At 57.5% G+C, this 2500-nt stretch overlaps 1 protein-coding gene across 2 annotated transcripts in view; it reads left to right on the top strand.

Annotated features, from left to right (window-relative positions):
• Positions 1 to 2500, top strand: part of LOC122263463 (uncharacterized) — an 87595-nt gene that overhangs the window by 3919 nt on the left and 81176 nt on the right. For both annotated transcript variants that reach the window (XM_086534120.1, XM_086534121.1), the window contains exon 2: positions 96 to 1588. In XM_086534120.1, coding sequence (XP_086390246.1) covers positions 116 to 1588 — 1473 coding nt within the window. In that variant the 5' untranslated portion in view covers positions 96 to 115. The remainder of the gene's footprint in view (positions 1 to 95; positions 1589 to 2500) is intronic.

Raw genomic sequence — 2500 nt, 5'->3', positions numbered from 1 at the left:
AAAGTACCTGGCCAATAGGAACTGTAAATAAGAAAACCTGTGCCCATGAGGTGGAACTAATATAAGCGATGTCTGACTTTCCTAATGTGTTGCAGATGTCGCGTGCCAAAGAAGAATGAGGTCGGGTCAGTACAAGCTGTCTGGGACGGCCGTCCGGGTGTCCCAGGATGACGTCATGGGTCAGTTCAGGTCCACCCGGGAGGAGCTGCCCCCCGCGGACTCCCCAGTGGGCGATTTCCCGCATATGAACTCCCTCGTGCTCACGATGAACAAGATCTCCGAGCCTCGGCCGCCGCGGGGACTCCAAAAGAGCTCGGAGAGCGTGAGCGGGGCTCGGTGTAGCGGCACGAAGGTCGAGAAACGGGTCAAGAACCTACTGCAGAAGGGCGGCAGCCTACGCCAGGAGCCGCCGACAGCTGCGAAGGACACGTGGCAATATGGGCACGTGGTCACGCTGCCCCGAAGACCCCGACTGGCCCTCCCGCTCTCGCACTCCACCCACGACCTAGTGTCGTCGTCCGATACAGCCTCGTGTCTAAGTGCTAGCAGCGGCTACTCCTCGTCTTCCTCGAGCAGTTACGGTAGCTTCAAAAGCGGCACTTCGAGTAATTGCTCGACGATGCCACGGAAAAAGTGCCTGAGTGAATGCAGCCGAGGGGAGGACGGGTCCCCCCACACCCCTGCCAGGTCGTGCACCTTGATTGACAACCCGATGTACGACCTAACCCCCGGCTCCGCCCCCCACGGTGGCCCCTTGGCCTCGAGCCACGACGCCCGCCCCGGGCGCCGCGTCTCGGGCAGCGAACCCCACATCGACGAGCTTCACCGGCGGAGCGACCCGGACATGTTCTTCGTGGCCGGGGCGTCGCGCTGCCGCGGCTCGCCGTCACCGAAGCCAGACATCGAGTTCGACGCGGCGCCCGACGGGTCCCGGGCCTCGTCCAAGAGGTACTCGAGACGACGCAGCTCCTCTGTCCCGCGCCCCGACCCCGCGCATGACCACTTCTCCGTGGCGGACGACTCGGGGCACCGCCACAGGCTGCGGAGCGGGTCCAAGCGCCGCAGCCCCATCCTCGCTGACCCGATCTATGACGTCATTCCGGGCGAAGTCCCGAGCCCTCGGCGCCGATTCTCGTACGAGAGCAACATCTACGAAACAGCGCAACCCTCCAGGCTGGCCGCCTCGCACTCGGGGTCCCACATGGGGTCCCAGGGAGGTCTGGACTCCTTGGGCGAGTCAGGGCTGGACTCCTTCGAGTTCCCCCGCGCCGGCCAGGGTGACGACCAGGTGGCTCGCGAATGCAGGGAGTACTTCCAACGGCGCCTCAAAAACTCGGAAACACTGCGGAAGCGCTGGTCCACCTGCTCTGCCGACTCGGGTGCTGACTCCGCGGACAGCGAGGTCTCCCCGCCTAGCAGCAGCAGCAGCAGCCAGGACTCCGCGCCTCAGCACGCCATTGGGAGCACCGACGTCGCACCAGCGCAGGACGCTGCCGCCCAGGCCGCAGCCACCGAAGGAGGCCGAGCAGCCCCCGCCTCGAAGAAGACGCCGCTAGACTGTAAAATGCAGTTCCTTCGCAAGGAGATCGTAAGTACTCCGCCAGGCGCTCCTTAGACCGCTTTTGGTATCAGTGTCATGAGACTGCATCATGATACCAATACTACTGCAACTGTTGTTGATGATAATGGCAATGGTGATGATGATACTAGTAAGTATATGAACATCATTATCATTACACCCAACAATGGTAAAGATAATTGCCGTCATAGTAACTATGCTTATGATTACAGCATGATTATGGGATTGATGTTTATCCCATCAATAATTATCATAATTCTTATAGTCAGCATGAGGAACGCTCATCTCTTGTATTACTTTTATCATCGTCACTATTTATATTACTGTACTCACACGGTGATTGCCATTTAAATAGCTTTGTTTACATTCATGACGAACATGATGAATTCAATTGATTACCGGGGTTAGGGGGGGCGATCGGGAGGGAGGGAGGGGACGGCGAGGAGGGAAGATGGGGTAGGTGTGGGTGGAGGGGAGGAGAGAGAGGAGGGCGGGTGAAGGGGGCGAGAGATGAGGAGCATTTGGCAGGCCTCTTGAGTGGGGCGCAATCCATCACGCCCCCACAGGCCGCTGTCTCGCCGTCACCAGGGGAGGGAGGGAGGTGGAAAAGGAAGGAGAGATAGAAAAGAGAGCAGGACAGAAGTGATTAAAGAAGAACATACACGTACACAAACGGGGGAAAGAAAGTAATGTTATTATATAAGGATAGCCAATTAATAAAATGGTAATATGAAATACTGATGATAAAAAGTGTCAGGACTGTCACTTACTACCAACAAAAGCTTAACATGAAAGTTCAGCAAAGACGAAAGAGCGATCAAGCATGAAAAAACAAAAACAAATGACGGGCGCCACACGTGACACCTGCCTCGAACCCGCAAAAGCCACCTTGGAACCCGCCGGCACGAAAGGTCGTCTTCG

The sequence above is a fragment of the Penaeus japonicus genome, unplaced genomic scaffold (genome assembly GCF_977035675.1).
Source record: "Penaeus japonicus unplaced genomic scaffold, GWHDUDI00000001_assembly GWHDUDI00000040, whole genome shotgun sequence".
Classification (NCBI taxonomy): domain Eukaryota; kingdom Metazoa; phylum Arthropoda; class Malacostraca; order Decapoda; family Penaeidae; genus Penaeus; species Penaeus japonicus.
Note: the sequence above shows the minus strand (reverse complement) of the source record. Positions and strands in the feature narration are given on the sequence as shown.